The sequence below is a fragment of the Physeter macrocephalus genome, chromosome 6, assembly GCF_002837175.3.
Source record: "Physeter macrocephalus isolate SW-GA chromosome 6, ASM283717v5, whole genome shotgun sequence".
Taxonomy (NCBI): Eukaryota; Metazoa; Chordata; class Mammalia; order Artiodactyla; family Physeteridae; genus Physeter; species Physeter macrocephalus.
This window is the reverse complement of record NC_041219.1, coordinates 57,830,584-57,848,139: the sequence shown is the minus strand read 5'-3', so window position 1 is coordinate 57,848,139 and position 17,556 is coordinate 57,830,584. Positions and strand designations below refer to the sequence as shown.

The 17,556-nt window shown below is 58.5% G+C and overlaps 1 protein-coding gene across 1 annotated transcript in view; it reads left to right on the top strand.

Annotated features, from left to right (window-relative positions):
• Positions 1 to 17,556, top strand: part of VWF (von Willebrand factor) — a 162,290-nt gene that overhangs the window by 65,449 nt on the left and 79,285 nt on the right. The window contains exons 16-19 of the mRNA XM_028490937.2: positions 2,606 to 2,801; positions 7,822 to 8,037; positions 11,143 to 11,383; positions 16,568 to 16,662. Coding sequence (XP_028346738.1) covers positions 2,606 to 2,801; positions 7,822 to 8,037; positions 11,143 to 11,383; positions 16,568 to 16,662 — 748 coding nt within the window. The remainder of the gene's footprint in view (positions 1 to 2,605; positions 2,802 to 7,821; positions 8,038 to 11,142; positions 11,384 to 16,567; positions 16,663 to 17,556) is intronic.

Here is a 17,556-nt window from a genome sequence, read left to right as displayed (position 1 = left end):
TGTCAGAAGTGACAAGGCTATTTCAGATAGCAGATAGCGAGTGCGTTCTCCAAGTCCCCGATCTTGGACAGTTGAGGCACTCCGGGCGGGGAGGAGGGCAGCCTGGCCTGGCTTCCACGAGCACGCGCACCCTCCTAACCCTCGCTGAGCCAACCCCTGAGACGAGCCCCAGGGACGGAAGGAGACAGTCTCGGAGAGTGGAGGAGGGTGGGGAGGGCAGGCCTGGCGGCTGTGCCAGAGGTGACTTGGGGAGCATGGAGGCCCTCAAGGCCTGAGAACTAGGAGGGAAGAGAGCGGACACTGAGACGGGGCGAGGGGACAGACGCCTCCCCAGCTTCACTGCTTCGCCGGGGCTGGCCTTGGGTGTTGGCGTCCAGAGGAGAGCCTCGCTCACTCACGAACCCGTCCAGACACTGTTCAAGCATCCGCTCGCCGAACTGGTGGCCGAGGTCCAACAGTGAAACAAAGCGGACCAGAATCCTGGCTTCGTTTAGTTTAAATTCTAATGGGGGGAGACGGACAGTAAGCAGAACCAACAAGGAAATTGTGTCACGTGTGAGAAGGTGATAAATCCTGGCGAGAGAGATAAAGCAGAGGAGGGGCAGGAAGTGCTAGGTGGGGACGACTGACTGACGTTTTCATCGCGAGGTCAGGGAAGGGCTGGTGCCTGATGTGCCAACACTTGCTATTTGTCAAGCAAACGAGGACACATCACTCCATCCTCTTCCTTATTAATGATGTTTACTCGGGTACATTTTATATGGGTTCGGAACCCTCACTAGATTGTTCATCCTGCATCTTGTCAAGTCAGAGCTGGAAGGGGCTCCAGGAGATGACCTCACGGAGCCCGGCCCGAGCAGGTATCAGAACACAGGGAGGTTCCGCAGCCACAGTTTAACTCTGGTAAATTGCAGAGCAAGAGTCAGGGCCCTGGGGTCCCAGCTTCTGCTCCAGTTTGAACCGGGACCCCCCTCAATAGAGACCAGCAGATGCCTCCGGCTGTACCGTGTGAGAGACAGGCTCGACTCCCCAAAACGTTCCTGAATGTGCATCCCGGACTCAGAAGCATGGAGAACAAGCCACGTGCCGGTGGCCTGCATCCCCTCCTGATCACCCTCGCAGGCTGCCCTCGGGTCCTCGCTGACCCCCACCTCCTCTGATCATGATCACAACTCCCGGGCTCCTCTTGGCTCGGGGCCTTTTTTCCTCAGTGACGCTCAGTGGCCAAGTCAAAATCAAGAAGTTAGGAAGGGGGACGGTGGCTCAGTGGTTAAGAATCCGCCTGCCGATGCAGGGGACACGGGCTCAAGCCCTGGTCTGGGAAGATCCCACATGCCGTGGAGCGATTAAGCCCGAGAGGCTGCCCTCGGGTCCTCGCTGACCCCCACCTCCTCTGATCATGATCACAACCCCCGGGCTCCTCTTGGCTCGGGGCCTTTTTTCCTCAGTGACGCTCCAGTGGCCAAGTCAAAATCAAGAAGTTAGGAAGGGGGACGGTGGCTCAGTGTTTAAGAATCCGCCTGCCAATGCAGGGGACACGGGCTCAAGCCCTGGTCTGCGAAGATCCCACATGCCGTGGAGCGATTAAGCCCGTGCGCCACAACTACTGAGCCTGCGCTCTAGAGCCCACGAGCCACAACAACTGAGCCCTCGTGCCACAACTACTGAAGCCTGCGCACCTAGAGCCCGTGCTCCGCGACGAGAGAAGCCACCGTAATGAGAAGCCCGCGCACCGCAATGAAGAGTAGGCTCTGCTCGCTGCAACTAGAGAAAGCCTGTGCACAGCAACGAAGACCCCATGCGGCCAAAATAAATAAATAAATAAAATTTATTTTAAAAAAACCAAAAGAAGTTAGGAAGGTGTTTTTCTTTGTCACCCAATGTGTGTTCTAAGAAGACTCGCACCATAACAGCTCGGCCTGCTTCGCCCATGTGTGTGGCAGAGGCGACGAGAGAAGCCACCGTAATGAGAAGCCCGCGCACCGCAATGAAGAGTAGGCTCTGCTCGCTGCAACTAGAGAAAGCCTGTGCACAGCAACGAAGACCCCATGCGGCCAAAATAAATAAATAAATAAATAAATAAATAAAATTTATTTAAAAAAACCAAAAAGAAGTTAGGAAGGTGTTTTTCTTTGTCACCCAATGTGTGTTCTAAAAAGACTTGCACCATAACAGCTCGTCCTGCTTCGCCCATGTGTGTGGCAGAGATAAGTGTGCAAGAAAGGGGCGCTGGCTCTGCACTCCATGCCCCCGGGCATCTCCCCTGACAGGCAGGGTGACGGAGCTCCGCCCATCCACTGGTCGCAGCTCTGTGACCTCAGGCAAGTTGCTGTCCCTCTCTGTGTCCCCGTCTTTAAGTGACAGGATAAATCTCTAAACCCCCTCCTGCAGGACAGGTCTCTAAGGGTTTAAGAGGGGGCACGGAGCTGCTGGTGAAGATACTGCAGTTCCTGTTTTATTTCCTCTTGCAGCCTAGGGCTTAGCTGTGGTTTATTAAATTCATATCTGTTTTTCACCTGGGGATCGCTTTTGATGAAAGCCATCTCCTGAGAGCAAGGAGGCTGGCTGCTTTGGCGGCTGCTGCAAGCTGGTCTGTCCCCCGCAGCTGTCCCCGGTCTACTCGGGGAGGACGTGCGGCCTGTGCGGGAACTACAACGGCAACCAGGGGGACGACTTCCTGACGCCCGCGGGCCTGGTGGAGCCCCTGGTGGAGCACTTCGGAAACGCCTGGAAGCTGCGTGCGGACTGCGAGGACCTGCGGAAGCAGCCCAGCGACCCCTGCAGCCTCAACCCGCGCCTGAGTATGTGAGACCTGGACTGGGGGCCCCCGGAGCCCCGAGCTCCCTCGGCTCCAGTGCATCCCGTGGACGGTGCGCCCCCCCGTGGGGGGAGGGGCAGGCGCGCCCCCAGAACCCTGAGATTCCCCCGGGTTCCAGTGCATCCCGTGGACGGTGCGCCCCCCGTGGGGGGAGGGGCAGGCGCGTCCCCAGAACCCTGAGATTCCCCCGGGTTCCAGTGCATCCCGTGGACGGTGCGCCCCCCGTGGGGGGAGGGGCAGGCGCGTCCCCAGAACCCTGAGATTCCCCCGGGTTCCAGTGCATCCCGTGGACGGTGCGCCCCCCGTGGGGGGAGGGGCAGGCGCGTCCCCAGAACCCTGAGATTCCCCCGGGTTCCAGTGCATCCCGTGGACGGTGCGCCCCCCGTGGGGGGAGGGGCAGGCGCGTCCCCAGAACCCTGAGATTCCCCCGGGTTCCAGTGCATCCCGTGGACGGTGCGCCCCCCGTGGGGGGAGGGGCAGGCGCGTCCCCAGAACCCTGAGATTCCCCCGGGTTCCAGTGCATCCCGTGGACGGTGCGCCCCCCGTGGGGGGAGGGGCAGGCGCGTCCCCAGAACCCTGAGATTCCCCCGGGTTCCAGTGCATCCCGTGGACGGTGCGCCCCCCGTGGGGGGAGGGGCAGGCGCGTCCCCAGAACCCTGAGATTCCCCCGGGTTCCAGTGCATCCCGTGGACGGTGCGCCCCCCGTGGGGGGAGGGGCAGGCGCGTCCCCAGAACCCTGAGATTCCCCCGGGTTCCAGTGCATCCCGTGGACGGTGCGCCCCCCGTGGGGGGAGGGGCAGGCGCGTCCCCAGAACCCTGAGATTCCCCCGGGTTCCAGTGCATCCCGTGGACGGTGCGCCCCCCGTGGGGGGAGGGGCAGGCGCGTCCCCAGAACCCTGAGATTCCCCCGGGTTCCAGTGCATCCCGTGGACGGTGCGCCCCCCGTGGGGGGAGGGGCAGGCGCGTCCCCAGAACCCTGAGATTCCCCCGGGTTCCAGTGCATCCCGTGGACGGTGCGCCCCCCGTGGGGGGAGGGGCAGGCGCGTCCCCAGAACCCTGAGATTCCCCCGGGTTCCAGTGCATCCCGTGGACGGTGCGCCCCCCGTGGGGGGAGGGGCAGGCGCGTCCCCAGAACCCTGAGATTCCCCCGGGTTCCAGTGCATCCCGTGGACGGTGCGCCCCCCGTGGGGGGAGGGGCAGGCGCGTCCCCAGAACCCTGAGATTCCCCCGGGTTCCAGTGCATCCCGTGGACGGTGCGCCCCCCGTGGGGGGAGGGGCAGGCGCGTCCCCAGAACCCTGAGATTCCCCCGGGTTCCAGTGCATCCCGTGGACGGTGCGCCCCCCGTGGGGGGAGGGGCAGGCGCGTCCCCAGAACCCTGAGATTCCCCCGGGTTCCAGTGCATCCCGTGGACGGTGCGCCCCCCGTGGGGGGAGGGGCAGGCGCGTCCCCAGAACCCTGAGATTCCCCCGGGTTCCAGTGCATCCCGTGGACGGTGCGCCCCCCGTGGGGGGAGGGGCAGGCGCGTCCCCAGAACCCTGAGATTCCCCCGGGTTCCAGTGCATCCCGTGGACGGTGCGCCCCCCGTGGGGGGAGGGGCAGGCGCGTCCCCAGAACCCTGAGATTCCCCCGGGTTCCAGTGCATCCCGTGGACGGTGCGCCCCCCGTGGGGGGAGGGGCAGGCGCGTCCCCAGAACCCTGAGATTCCCCCGGGTTCCAGTGCATCCCGTGGACGGTGCGCCCCCCGTGGGGGGAGGGGCAGGCGCGTCCCCAGAACCCTGAGATTCCCCCGGGTTCCAGTGCATCCCGTGGACGGTGCGCCCCCCGTGGGGGGAGGGGCAGGCGCGTCCCCAGAACCCTGAGATTCCCCCGGGTTCCAGTGCATCCCGTGGACGGTGCGCCCCCCGTGGGGGGAGGGGCAGGCGCGTCCCCAGAACCCTGAGATTCCCCCGGGTTCCAGTGCATCCCGTGGACGGTGCGCCCCCCGTGGGGGGAGGGGCAGGCGCGTCCCCAGAACCCTGAGATTCCCCCGGGTTCCAGTGCATCCCGTGGACGGTGCGCCCCCCGTGGGGGGAGGGGCAGGCGCGTCCCCAGAACCCTGAGATTCCCCCGGGTTCCAGTGCATCCCGTGGACGGTGCGCCCCCCGTGGGGGGAGGGGCAGGCGCGTCCCCAGAACCCTGAGATTCCCCCGGGTTCCAGTGCATCCCGTGGACGGTGCGCCCCCCGTGGGGGGAGGGGCAGGCGCGTCCCCAGAACCCTGAGATTCCCCCGGGTTCCAGTGCATCCCGTGGACGGTGCGCCCCCCGTGGGGGGAGGGGCAGGCGCGTCCCCAGAACCCTGAGATTCCCCCGGGTTCCAGTGCATCCCGTGGACGGTGCGCCCCCCGTGGGGGGAGGGGCAGGCGCGTCCCCAGAACCCTGAGATTCCCCCGGGTTCCAGTGCATCCCGTGGACGGTGCGCCCCCCGTGGGGGGAGGGGCAGGCGCGTCCCCAGAACCCTGAGATTCCCCCGGGTTCCAGTGCATCCCGTGGACGGTGCGCCCCCCGTGGGGGGAGGGGCAGGCGCGTCCCCAGAACCCTGAGATTCCCCCGGGTTCCAGTGCATCCCGTGGACGGTGCGCCCCCCGTGGGGGGAGGGGCAGGCGCGTCCCCAGAACCCTGAGATTCCCCCGGGTTCCAGTGCATCCCGTGGACGGTGCGCCCCCCGTGGGGGGAGGGGCAGGCGCGTCCCCAGAACCCTGAGATTCCCCCGGGTTCCAGTGCATCCCGTGGACGGTGCGCCCCCCGTGGGGGGAGGGGCAGGCGCGTCCCCAGAACCCTGAGATTCCCCCGGGTTCCAGTGCATCCCGTGGACGGTGCGCCCCCCGTGGGGGGAGGGGCAGGCGCGTCCCCAGAACCCTGAGATTCCCCCGGGTTCCAGTGCATCCCGTGGACGGTGCGCCCCCCGTGGGGGGAGGGGCAGGCGCGTCCCCAGAACCCTGAGATTCCCCCGGGTTCCAGTGCATCCCGTGGACGGTGCGCCCCCCGTGGGGGGAGGGGCGCCACAACTACTGAGCCTGCGCTCTAGAGCCCACGAGCCACAACAACTGAGCCCTCGTGCCACAACTACTGAAGCCTGCGCACCTAGAGCCCGTGCTCCGCGACGAGAGAAGCCACCGTAATGAGAAGCCCGCGCACCGCAATGAAGAGTAGGCTCTGCTCGCTGCAACTAGAGAAAGCCTGTGCACAGCAACGAAGACCCCATGCGGCCAAAATAAATAAATAAATAAATAAATAAATAAAATTTATTTAAAAAAACCAAAAAGAAGTTAGGAAGGTGTTTTTCTTTGTCACCCAATGTGTGTTCTAAAAAGACTTGCACCATAACAGCTCGTCCTGCTTCGCCCATGTGTGTGGCAGAGATAAGTGTGCAAGAAAGGGGCGCTGGCTCTGCACTCCATGCCCCCGGGCATCTCCCCTGACAGGCAGGGTGACGGAGCTCCGCCCATCCACTGGTCGCAGCTCTGTGACCTCAGGCAAGTTGCTGTCCCTCTCTGTGTCCCCGTCTTTAAGTGACAGGATAAATCTCTAAACCCCCTCCTGCAGGACAGGTCTCTAAGGGTTTAAGAGGGGGCACGGAGCTGCTGGTGAAGATACTGCAGTTCCTGTTTTATTTCCTTTTGCAGCCTAGGGCTTAGCTGTGGTTTATTAAATTCATATCTGTTTTTCACCTGGGGATCGCTTTTGATGAAAGCCATCTCCTGAGAGCAAGGAGGCTGGCTGCTTTGGCGGCTGCTGCAAGCTGGTCTGTCCCCCGCAGCTGTCCCCGGTCTACTCGGGGAGGACGTGCGGCCTGTGCGGGAACTACAACGGCAACCAGGGGGACGACTTCCTGACGCCCGCGGGCCTGGTGGAGCCCCTGGTGGAGCACTTCGGAAACGCCTGGAAGCTGCGTGCGGACTGCGAGGACCTGCGGAAGCAGCCCAGCGACCCCTGCAGCCTCAACCCGCGCCTGAGTATGTGAGACCTGGACTGGGGGCCCCCGGAGCCCCGAGCTCCCTCGGGCTCCAGTGCATCCCGTGGACGGTGCGCCCCCCGTGGGGGGAGGGGCAGGCGCGCCCCCAGAACCCTGAGATTCCCCCGGGTTCCAGTGCATCCCGTGGACGGTGCGCCCCCCGTGGGGGGAGGGGCAGGCGCGTCCCCCGAACCCTGAGATTCCCCCGGGTTCCAGTGCATCCCGTGGACGGTGCGCCCCCCGTGGGGGGAGGGGCAGGCGCGCCCCCAGAACCCTGAGATTCCCCCGGGTTCCAGTGCATCCCGTGGACGGTGCGCCCCCCGTGGGGGGAGGGGCAGGCGCGCCCCCAGAACCCTGAGATTCCCCCGGGTTCCAGTGCATCCCGTGGACGGTGCGCCCCCCGTGGGGGGAGGGGCAGGCGCGCCCCCAGAACCCTGAGATTCCCCCGGGTTCCAGTGCATCCCGTGGACGGTGCGCCCACCGTTGGGGGGAGGTGGGTCTTTGTTTTCCCCATCAGCGTTTGATGATCTTCATCTGGATCATTTGTTCTTCAAAGTCTCTTTATTGAGCACCCTCCGTGGGCCGCACCCTGGGAAAGAAAAGGGTAGCCCGTAGTTCTTCCCCTGGACGTTCTGGGTCTCTCGGAGCAGCAAGTAAATTCTCGTAAGATAGACGCACGGGGCTGGCCACGGGCAGATGCGTCTGCGGTAGCGTCCTCAGGCCTACATCGACTGCCCCCTCTTAAGCTCTTACTCATCAGGGAACCGTTTCTCCCTCGGAAATGTGGTTGATTATGTATTTAAGCCACCAGGAAGGTATATTGGCTGCGGAAGAAAAATCGCCATGATTCCCAGACCCGAGAGAATTTGTTTTTACCGCTGCTGCAGCGAGGGAGGGGCGGGGACGGGGCTTTCGGGCCGGAGCCGGTGACTCTGGGGTCCGCGCGCGCATCGCCTGCGGTCGCCTCAGACCGTGCCGGGGCCCCGGGCCACGCCGCTCCTCTCCCCACAGCCAGGTTCGCGGACGAGTCCTGCGCCATCCTGACGTCGCCCAAGTTCAAGGCCTGCCACGGCGCCGTGGGCCCGCAGCCCTACCTGCAGAACTGCCGCTACGACGTGTGCTCCTGTTCCAACGGCAGAGACTGCCTGTGCGACGCGGTGGCCAGCTACGCGGCGGCCTGTGCGCGGAGAGGCGTGCGCATCGGGTGGCGGGAGCCCAGCTTCTGCGGTGGGTGCCCTCCCGGCCGCCGCCCCCCCGCTGCCACGCCACCTAGTGGTGAGGCTGTAGCAGTGCTTCAGGGCCTCGACCTTCCTTTTTGAGGCCCAGATGGAAGCTGCCTCCCTACTAGGTGCCTGTCACACAGAGCGAGAGAATTAGTAGATTAAGGCAGGGGTAACCAAGGAAGGCTTTCTGGAGGCGGTGCGCTCGACCAGGCTTTTAAAAGGCACTTTCTTGACAGAAATGAGTAGAGGTGAAGGCATTCAAGGAGGATAAGGTCTAGTGGATACTCTGATTTATAGGGTGAAGTAGATGCGTTTGGAGACTAAAATGTCAGTGGTTCTGACAGAGCAGGAAAACAGGAACTACAAGAAACGGTAAAAGGACTTAACATCATGTATTTGAAGAGAAGTTTAGGTTCAGGGGCTCTAGAAGTGTCACTATTTGGGGTCAAATGAGCCAACTTATGATCTGAGTCTAAGCCACCGTATAAAAACAAGAAGCAGAGACAAAGTAAGGATGAAAGGGAACAAGTGTTTAGGTGTGTGAGGTTGTGCCCCTGTCCCTCTAGCCCTGTGGGGTCATGGGGTCACGGGGTCACGGGCCAACAGCTGGGAGAACTGAGTCTGGGACCTCGCTGCGTAACTTGCTTCGAGCGCTTTACTTCACCCTCCAAAAACCCTTATCAGCATTTGCTGTTCAGAAATTGGGGGCGTAATTTGGAGTAAGTGGCGTCTGTCTGTGACTATGCTTTGGTTGTCCCCCAATGTTAGAAATTATGCATTATCCCTGTGCTACAGCATCCCAGGGAGTTCCTAGTTTAGGACAGTCTCCCAGCATGCTGAGGGCTTTTACCGAAATATTCTTTCAACTTTAGGAGCAGCTGTTCTTAACCTCCACCCAGAGCAGAACAAGAGGGGGTGAGCTGACCCCACAGCAGCGGGCGCCGAGCTTTGTTTAGAGTTTCCTGGCTCCTGAGGCAGGAAGTGTGGGTGGTGGGAAGGACCTGTCCCTGGAGACTTAGAAGGACACGAGGAGTCTGTCTCTATGAGTTGAACCAGTGAAAACCAGCCAGGTGGTCACGGGTTGTCCCTCTGAGGCCCGAGGAACGTAGGCAGGATGCCTGGGTTCCTGCCTTCATCCTGCACCTCATTTTCCCTTCCTGAGAAATAAACAGACTCCCTAAACCACTAACCGCATCCCCAAGAAGAGGCCACAGCCACTGGGGGACACTCCCGGAGCAAGGCCCGATTGCGTAGCTGCTCTGCAGGGTGCTGTGAGGAGAGTCCGGAGAAGCACAACACATATTTTTCCTTGTAAACTGGTTATGTTTCCTTTGGAAAGACAAGACCATGGGCCCCTGGCAGGCAGGGACCAAGTCTTACCGTCTCTGCATCCCCCAGCCTAGCAGAGCCCCTGCCACGCCGTGGACACACAGCCAACCTCTGTTAAACTGATGCACACGACCTCTGGGGAAGAGGGGGCAGTTTCACACAGCGCCGAGCCAGCTCCCCAGAGAGAAAAGCCTTCTCGGGTCCTGCTCCTCCTGGGTGGGGGAAATGGCCCTTTTGGTCGTCGGCTCAGTGGATTGATTGGGATTCTCATCTTCATGGCCTGACGCGTCCCATCTTAATCTGCCTTTGCTCTAAATATTCATCCAGTGACCCAGCCTCTCCGCTGGTTCAGAGAAAAGCCTGTGTCTAATATGGTTAAAGCCCCTCCCCTCGCACACCACCCCCGGAGCAGTTGTAGGCAGGGAGGTAGCAGGGCTTGGCCATTTCTGGGGTTCATGGCCAGGCTCTCCCTTTACAGCTTCTGTGGAACACAGCCAGCGGGTTTCTGCTGTAGAAACGGCTTCTAAAAGGGAGGGGAAGGGTTCTAATGGTCCCGGGGGGAGTGTCCCCAGTGAGGCTCTCATTTCTTGGACGATAGCTGATCAGCAACGAGAAAGCATTTTGAAAGAGCCAAGGGCCTCCCCCAACGCGCACCCCGCCCCCCAGTAAAGAATTCCATCATCAGGGTGCTTGCGAGAGGGCCGTGAGTGTAGAGTGGGCTGAGTGCTGGCCAGGACCCGCCAGTGCTGGGTCCTCTTAGGAGAGGACCTTTGTCTGGAGCCCGTGGAGCTGGGACTGCATTTCCCCTGTTATCACAAGGGCAATAAAGCAGCAAACGTTCACCACCTTCCAGGCACGGCTCTAAACTCACTTAACCTTCATAGCGACCCAGGTGGACGTGATTTTTATATTCCAGAGAGGACACTGCTAACTAGAGGTGGCCCTGGGACTTGAACCCAGGAATTTGGGATCCGGCGCCCACTCACTCCCTTAGCTGCTTTGCCGCATTGCCGTGCTTCTGGTCAGCCTGTGTCTGTTGTGCCGTTTCTGTGGGGGAGGCCGGGGGGTGGGGTGAGGGCTGGGGGTAGGTGGACGCTGCCCGCTTTGCCGGGACAGGTCTGAGGGTGTCCCTGCTCTTCGTGACTGGCACGTCCCCAAAGCCTGGTTCCTAGGGGACCGTTTCCTTTCTAGAGCATAATGGTTCATGAAGAGCGTGAGCTTTGGGGGTCACCGAGAGCTGGGTTCCAGTCCTGCCTCGGCCTCTACCTGGGGGGCGTGACCCTGATGAGTCACTAAGTGAAGTGTCAGGTTTCCTACCGCTGGGGGGCGGGGTCGTGAGGGCTAATGCATTGAGACGCAGCCACGCATAAAAGCCGCGGTGAAGAGCAGGGGGCTCAGTAGGTGCTCAGTTAAGGGAGCTGTTACTGTTATTATCATCAGGATTGGCCCTTGCCCGTCCCTGCCAGTCCTTTTTAATATTTACAGCCCTAAAATCCACCAGGATTTCCACTATGTCCCAGGCTTTGAGAATTCAGAGGTGACCAAAGCATGGTCCACCTGGTTAAGCAGAGGAGAAAACGTGTACATCCGTGATGAGAACAGACATTCGAGAAAATAAAAACACACTTTTGTTGCTCACGGTGGGAAGAGAAGGTGGTGACCGTACGGATATGACTGGGGGTCCCCGCGGCAAGGGGTGGCACCCCCGGACCTAGAACCACAGTCCTGGTCATCTGAATGCTTCCACTGAGGCTGTCCTTCCCCCGCCCTCTCTCCCCAGCTCTGAGCTGCCCGCGAGGCCAGGTGTACCTGCAGTGTGGGACCCCCTGCAACCTCACCTGCCGCTCCCTCTCTTACCCGGATGAGGAATGCACCGAGGTCTGCCTCGAGGGCTGCTTCTGCCCCCTGGGGCTCTACCTGGATGAGACCGGGGCCTGTGTGCCCAAGGCCCAGTGCCCCTGTTACTACGACGGCGAGATCTTCCAGCCCGAAGACGTCTTCTCGGACCATCACACCATGTGGTAAGTCGAGCGGTGGGACCGGGGACCTCGGGAATGGCAGGGCTGGGAAACGTTCCTCCACGTCCTTCATTTCACGGATGGGGAAACGGACGCCCAAGACAGGCAGCGCCTGTCCAGCGTCGCACAGCAAATCGGGAGCAAAGCTGAGATTTCACCCAGGTCTTCTGACTGCCTTGCTGTGCAGGGCAGTGGAGCTCCAGGCTGGTGGCAGGGGTAAGTCATGAACAGTAAGCCAGCTGTCACGTGTGGAGCCCCATTTCTCTGCACTAGGTCTCAGCTTCCCTTTTCTAGAACAAAAGATGGGAGTTCTCCTTGCCCCCCTCCCCTTCAGCCTCCTGTCAGTGTCCTCAGGCTGAAGCACTTGAGCCAGGAGAAGACAAACCATAGCAACATTGCCTCCAGGGTGCGTCACTGTCCCGGCCTGCTTTATGCTTTTACCGAAAAAACAGCTGCAGGTCCTGCACGCTTCCTGCTGTCCCTCCCCCAGGCCCCTGGGCGTGGTCCGCGTCAGCAGGGCTGCCACGGTCGCAGCAGAAATTTGGGACAGAACGTTTATAAACACCTCATCGGCACCAGTTCTGTCCCAGTGCTGGGCTAGAGATTGTAACCTGAAGATGAACCAGTCACAGGGTGGGCCCCAGAGAAGCTGACAATCTGCAAGGGAAACCAGTTGAAATGTCCTGATTATGGAACATTTCAGACATCAAACTGGAGAGGGTAGTGTAAGGAGCCCTAATGCATCCAGCCCCAGCCTCCATAATTATCACCACTTTGCCATTCTGATTTGATCTATCCCTTCCTCCCCTTTTTGGCTGGAATAATTTAAAGAAAACCTCAGATAGTATTTCTTTTCATCTGAAAATACTTCAGTATGTATTTTCAACGGAGAAACACTTAAAAAAAATAAATCTAACCACAATACCGTTATTAACCTAAACGTTAACAATCATTCCTTAATAACATCTAATATTCAATCCATGTTCACTTTTCCCTGATTGTCTCAAAATGTCTTTTTACAATTGGTTTGTCCAAGTCAAGATCCAGTCAGGGTCTGCACGTTGCATTTGGTATGAAGCTTTTTCTCGTCACCCCAGTGAGATTAGTTCGCTATCCTTCCCAATCTCCTATATCCAAAGTGGGTTGTTTACACTTGTATCAAAACAGTTATGGTCATTGGGCCTGGATTTCTGCAAAAATGTGTTAAATCTCCCCTCTAGACTGTGACCTCCTGAAGAGTAGAGACTGTATCTTAGGCCCTGATCCCTAGTAGCTAACTGTTCTGATACAAAGTAGGTACCATTCATGTTTACTGAGATGAAATAACTATGTTTGGTAGACTCGCCGTATCAGAGCCATAAACCCCCCTGCTCATTCAGAAAAGGGAAGGACCTCTTCCGTTTGGGAGGAATTGGGGAAGACTCAATGCAGGAGGTAACTTTTGTTTGAGTTTGAGGAGGATTCTACTGGCAGAAGTGGGGTGGAGGGTTTTGGGGGTGGAACAGCGGTCCAGGGACTAAAATGCACGAGGCATACATCAATCACCAAGGTGGGTCCTCTGGGGGAACGTGTGTGCATGAGGGAAAGACAAGACTGGGGGGAAGTTGGCGTCGGCCTTTGGAAGATAAGGTGAGGACTGATGCTTGAGCAGTAGGCCATGGGACCTCGGAGGGTTTGAGCAGAGAGCAAATAGGGTCAAAGTGTAGTTTTAGGGAGTAGGTTCTGGAAGCTGCATGAGTTATGAGGTCAGTCGTGGGAAGATGTTGACATAGTCTAGTCGGAAGGTAAGGCCGTGGGCCAAGTAATAGCAGCAAAGACGGAGAGGGTCAGGAGCTAGAGACGCTGGGAAGGTAAACAGACCAGTGGAACGTTTGGGAGGAGGGGGAGGTGTATTGAAGGTGGTCCCAGGGTTCTGAACTTGAATGCTTGGGAGAACAGCAAGACCGAGAACTGCAAGGGGGCTCTTTGTAGGTGGTGGGAAGATAATGAGTTCGGTTTTGGCCTCGATGACTTTGAGTGACCAAGACGGCATCTTGGTGAATGAGTGGAACCGAGGGCTGGAATTAATGGGTTTGGAACTTGAGTAAGAGATTGGGGCTGGAGGTACCAGTTACAGCCATGAGAGTAGCTGGGCTTCTAAGCGGGGAGGACCAAAGATGTGAGAATGTTCAGAGGACCAGGGGAGGAGAAAGGGGATCCCATGAGAGAGGCCAAAGAAAAAAGGCCAGCGGAAAGGGCAGAACCAGGAGAGGCCCATATCATGGACATGAAGGGACCAGGGGAGTAGTACCATCTTCTGTTGGCTTGGGCATTTGGCCTTAGCCCAGTGGTTGTTTTAGCATAGTTGTCGAGCTATAATAGTCAAGGTGTTTCTCTCTGGGACCTTGAAACAACACTGTTAGGCAACTTGCTTTTTTAGTAAGGAATTGGAGGCTTAGGGAGATGATCACTTTCCCAAGTCATCCAGCAAGTGGCTGGAACCCAGGGACCCTTGAACTCTTCGTGTTACATGGAGAAGAGGCTGTTGAATTTGGCCATCAGCGGGTCACAGTGGCCCCCTTGTTTCATAGTGTGGTGAGGAAGGAAGACAGAGGGTAGGGGGCTGGGATGACTCGGAGGACAGCAATGTGGCTGGTATTGGCAAAAATAACCAATTTTACCATATCAGAAGCACAAGGAAGGTTGGTGGGGACAGCAGCTCCTGGGTGGGCAGAGGGCCAGGGGGTAGCCCTGGCTTCAGGCTCTTCTCAGGGTTTGGGCATCAGTGGCCTCTCCATGACCACCTCCTCTTCCCAGCCTCCCCTTCAGGCACCAGGGCTGAAAGCTATAGATCATGTTTTTCCACTTCATTTAGAAAATTGGATTTCAGGGAGAATGTGAGCCAGAGGGAACTCAGGGCTCGTCTGTGGCTATTTATTTTTATTCTTTTTAATTAATTAATTTATTTGGCTGTGTTAAGTCTTGGTTGCGGCACACGGGCTTCTCTCTAGTTGTGGCACGTGGGCTCAGGAGTTGCGGCGAGCGGTCTTAGTTGCCCTGCAGCATGTGGGATCCTAGTTCCCCAACCAGGGATTGAACCTGCGTCCCCTGCATTGGAAGGCGGATTCTTAACCACCGGATCACCAGGGTTCTCTTTTTATTTTTATTCTTCTGACAACACACTGAAGAATCAGCACAGCTGAAGCAATAAACGTTACTGCATATCTGTTAGATCAGGACAATTTGAAATCTGGATAATGCCAAGGGTTGCCAGGGCCATGGGACATGGGGCCCCTGACCTGCTCCTGGTGGGCACAGACTTGTTCAGATGCTCCCAGTATTGTTTCAGAATCTCAATCTGATTATGTCACATTCCTGCTTGGAAGCCTTCCAAACCTTCCCCTCAACAGGCCTTAGGATGAAGGTCAAACCCCTCCCACGGCCTCCCAGGCCCCGTGGGGTCTGACCCCTGCTACCTGTCCCCTCTCCGATGCCCTGGCCTCCCTTGAATCCTGAAGGTGCTTTACTCCCTTCAAACCCAAGCCCGGTTGTACCTGCGAGAGCCAGGGGCACAGTCTCTGCGAACTGGACATCCACACCTGGTAGTCGCACCTGGGCATATATATTAGAGTTCTTCACGTAGGGTACGTGTATGAGGATGTCAATCACAGCCTTGTTTGCGGTGGCGAGGAGTGAGGGACAATCTTCCATGGCTTCTACCCTCTTGGATCTTTTTTTTTTTTTTTTCCCTTCTATTTTTTGGCCTCGCCACTAGGCATGCGGGATCTTAGTTCCCTGACCAGAGATCGAACCTGCTCCCCCTGCAGTGGAAGCTCGGTGTCTTAACCGCTGGACTACCAGGGAAGTCCCGACCCTCTTGGATCTTAGAGTCCAGTGGCAGAGAGAGATGTTAACCTAGCAATAACTCAAATGCATGTAAAGTTACAAGTGTGGTAGGAAGCAAAGTACGTGGTCTATGCAAGCTTGAAATGGGCGGGGGACAAAGGCAGTTTTGTGTGTGTGTGTGTGTAAGTGATGTCAGGTCAGAGGAAGCAGTGTGTGCAGGAGCGTTGGCATTTGAGTCGGGGCAATGCACCTTCAGGATGAAAAGAAGGCCAGGGGGATGGGTGGGGGACGGGTAGCAGGGCTCAGGCCGTGTGGAGCCTGGGAGGCCGTGGGAGGGGTTTGACCTCCCTCCTAAGGCCTGGTGAAGGGAAGCTATTGAAGGATTCCAAGCAGGAATGTGACATAATCAGATTTGGGCTTTGCAAAGATACTTGGGCTGCCATGAGGTGTGCGTTTTGGAGGGAGGTGAGGAGAGATGCAGGACATCAGTCGGAAGGCTTTTGCACCATCCAGGTGACGGGGGTGGGGCTCAGCAGTGGAGATGGAGGTGGGTGTGGCTTCCAGCGATATTCAAGCCACCAAGCCCAGGGCTTGGGGATGCATAGGGTGTAGGGGGTGGGGAGAAGGCAGTGTCAGCGCTGAGCCCTGGGTTTCCGGTTTGTGAAACTAGGTGGATGGTGGTTTCATTCGAAGAATCCAAGCCCCGGGGGAGAACTGGCTTTGGAGCGGGGATAGTGAGCTCAGTTTTGGGCACACTGAGCCGCACTGGTGGTTATCACATAAGCATTTGAATACGTGGGTCTTAAGTTCAGCGGAGAGATCGGAGCTGCTGATGTGAATCTGTGAGTCCTCTCGGTACTTGAGGCTGGACTTGCAAATGGCACACACAGTAGGAGGAGGAAAGAGGGGCTGGGCTGAGTCCGCAGGGGGGCGGAGCTACAGTGAGCCTGAGAGAAGCAACCGGCAAAGTGGGAGGAAAACCAGGAGGGATGTTTTGTTTTCTTTTACATCTTTATTGGAGTGTAATTGCTTTACAATGGTGTGCTGGTTTCTGCTTTATAACAAAGTGAATCAGCCATACATACACACACGTTCCCATATCCCTTCCCTCTTGCGTCTCCCTCCCTCCCACCCTCCCTGTTTTTGTAGAAGCAACAGGGATGGCTAATGTGGAAGGAGATCAAGTAAGAAAAGAAGTGAAAACAGTTGCACTGGGTCCAGGGGCGTGGAGGTCGCTGGTGGCCTTAGCAGCTGCGTTTCAGCCAGGTTATGGGATGGGATGGGGGCCCGGCCGGAGGGGGCAGAGCACCCTGTGAGAGGTGGGGAATCCGTCGAAGTCAGGCTGTGACCTCCTCTCTGCAGCTACTGTGAGGATGGCGTCATGCGCTGCTCCACGAGTGGACCCCCGGGGAGCCTGCTGCCCGACTCGGTCCTCAGCAGCCCCCTGTCCCACCGCAGTGAGTACCACCCCCAACGGCCTCCGCTCAGGTGGTGTGGGTGAGGGGCTGGCTGCGTTCAGGCACGCGTGCGTGCGTGTGACTTCCAGGCCTGGATGTGCCTTTGCGTGTACACATCCCAGTGGCTGAGGCAGGAAGAGCTTTATTTTGTGATGGGGAAAGACTGAATTGCCTGCAGGATGGACCAGGGAGATCTCTCTTCTGCCCACGGCGACCTTAACCCAGGGAGCAGCGTGGGTACAGTGGTCCTTCATGGCCTCCTTTGACCGAGGGACACGGTGACCGGAACACCTCTTTAGAAAGCTTCTCTGATGGATTTGAGACGGAGGAGTTTGGACTCGGTGCCCTCCGTTTGAAGGTCCTAATGGATGCTGCGCTGTTTAAGGACGAGGCACAGGAGGGAGACCTGGTGGGACCATATTCCACGTTTATGGATCAGAAGAATCCAACACCCTTGCTTAGAGAGGGCCCTCCTAGTAGGCGGGAGCGAGATGCCTTTAGGCAGACTAAGGGGCTATTTTCAACCTCCAGCTTGACCTCTCCTCCCTACCTCTCACTCTCCTAAGGCCCCCTCTCTCCCAGTGACACAGCTCCGTGCCTGCGTTTGTTTTCCAGCTGGTCCTGGTGGGGAGTCCAAGAACAGGATGCACGCATGGCCGGGTGAGGGCCCACCTCTGGGTCCTCACTGTGTGCTCACCTGGTGGAAGGGGCAAGGGAACTCCGTGGGGTGTCCTCTAAGGACGCTAATCCCACTCCTGAGGGCTCCACCTTCATGACCCAATCACCTGACCCAAACCTCACCTCTTTTTTTTTTTTTTTTTTTCGGTACGTGGGGCTCTCTCACCGCTGTGGCCTCTCCCCTTGCGGAGGACAGGCTCCGGGCGCGCGGGCTCC